Genomic DNA, 768 nt, shown 5'->3' on the forward strand with positions numbered 1-768 from the left:
CAGAGCACTCCTCCCCTCCCCCACCTACGCACCTCTTTGAAGCACCAGGCACATTTTGGGTGGATTAGCAGGCATTCTTCACATGAGGTGGCACTTCCACTGGTGCATATGTTGAGACCTTCAAAGAAAGATGAAGATGCAGCCATTAGCTTCCAGCCATAACCTCCATTAATGGGCTTTTGAATGGGCGGGAGGAGGAGTCACTTTCGTCTCTAACAGGGGCCTCCCTGAAGCTGAAGGGTGCAGGCCCCTGTGCTGATCGCAGGCCTCTGCTCACTGGCAGAAGCTAAACATTGCCGGTTTCTGAAGCACCCACCGCATGCACACTTGCGTCAGCAACTCCCGTCACTTCCACTGTGCCTACAGGGGTCCCACTGCCTTCTTCCTGACACAGCAGGTCCTGGCTCATCGAGAACAAGGCCCCTCTATGCTCAGTCCAGACAAAATATCATAAATAGCACAAAAAGCAAATCAAAAAAAGAACTGATTGATCTTCTTCAGACATAAGAAAATCCTAAATCAGGTACTGTCGCACCAAATACAAGGTGTACCGAAAGACAGCAGCAAAGTCCTTAAAGAAGAATGTGGCCGAGGAATACAATGCCAGCTTAAGATACAGGGTATCTATTAATTCAATATATCTACTAATAGATCAAGAAAATACATATCATCTGGGGAGATAATAAAAAGGTATTTGATCACATTAAAAAACCACCCATTCAAAGTCTATCCCTGATGTTCAAAAAAAGATCAGAAACGAAGACTAGA

General features: G+C 45.8%; 1 protein-coding gene across 1 annotated transcript in view; it reads right to left on the reverse strand.

Moving 5' to 3' along the window:
- ITGB5 (integrin, beta 5) overlaps positions 1 to 418 on the reverse strand; it is a 106,980-nt gene extending 106,562 nt beyond the window's left edge. Inside the window, exon 1 of the mRNA XM_010834281.1 lies at positions 33 to 418. Within this exon, the coding sequence (XP_010832583.1) occupies positions 33 to 146 (114 nt within the window). The 5' untranslated portion in view covers positions 147 to 418. The remainder of the gene's footprint in view (positions 1 to 32) is intronic.
- Between the last annotated feature and the right edge of the window lie 350 nt (positions 419 to 768).

The sequence above is a fragment of the Bison bison genome, unplaced genomic scaffold (assembly GCF_000754665.1).
Source record: "Bison bison bison isolate TAMUID 2011002044 unplaced genomic scaffold, Bison_UMD1.0 scf7180017864032, whole genome shotgun sequence".
In the NCBI taxonomy this organism is placed as follows: domain Eukaryota; kingdom Metazoa; phylum Chordata; class Mammalia; order Artiodactyla; family Bovidae; genus Bison; species Bison bison.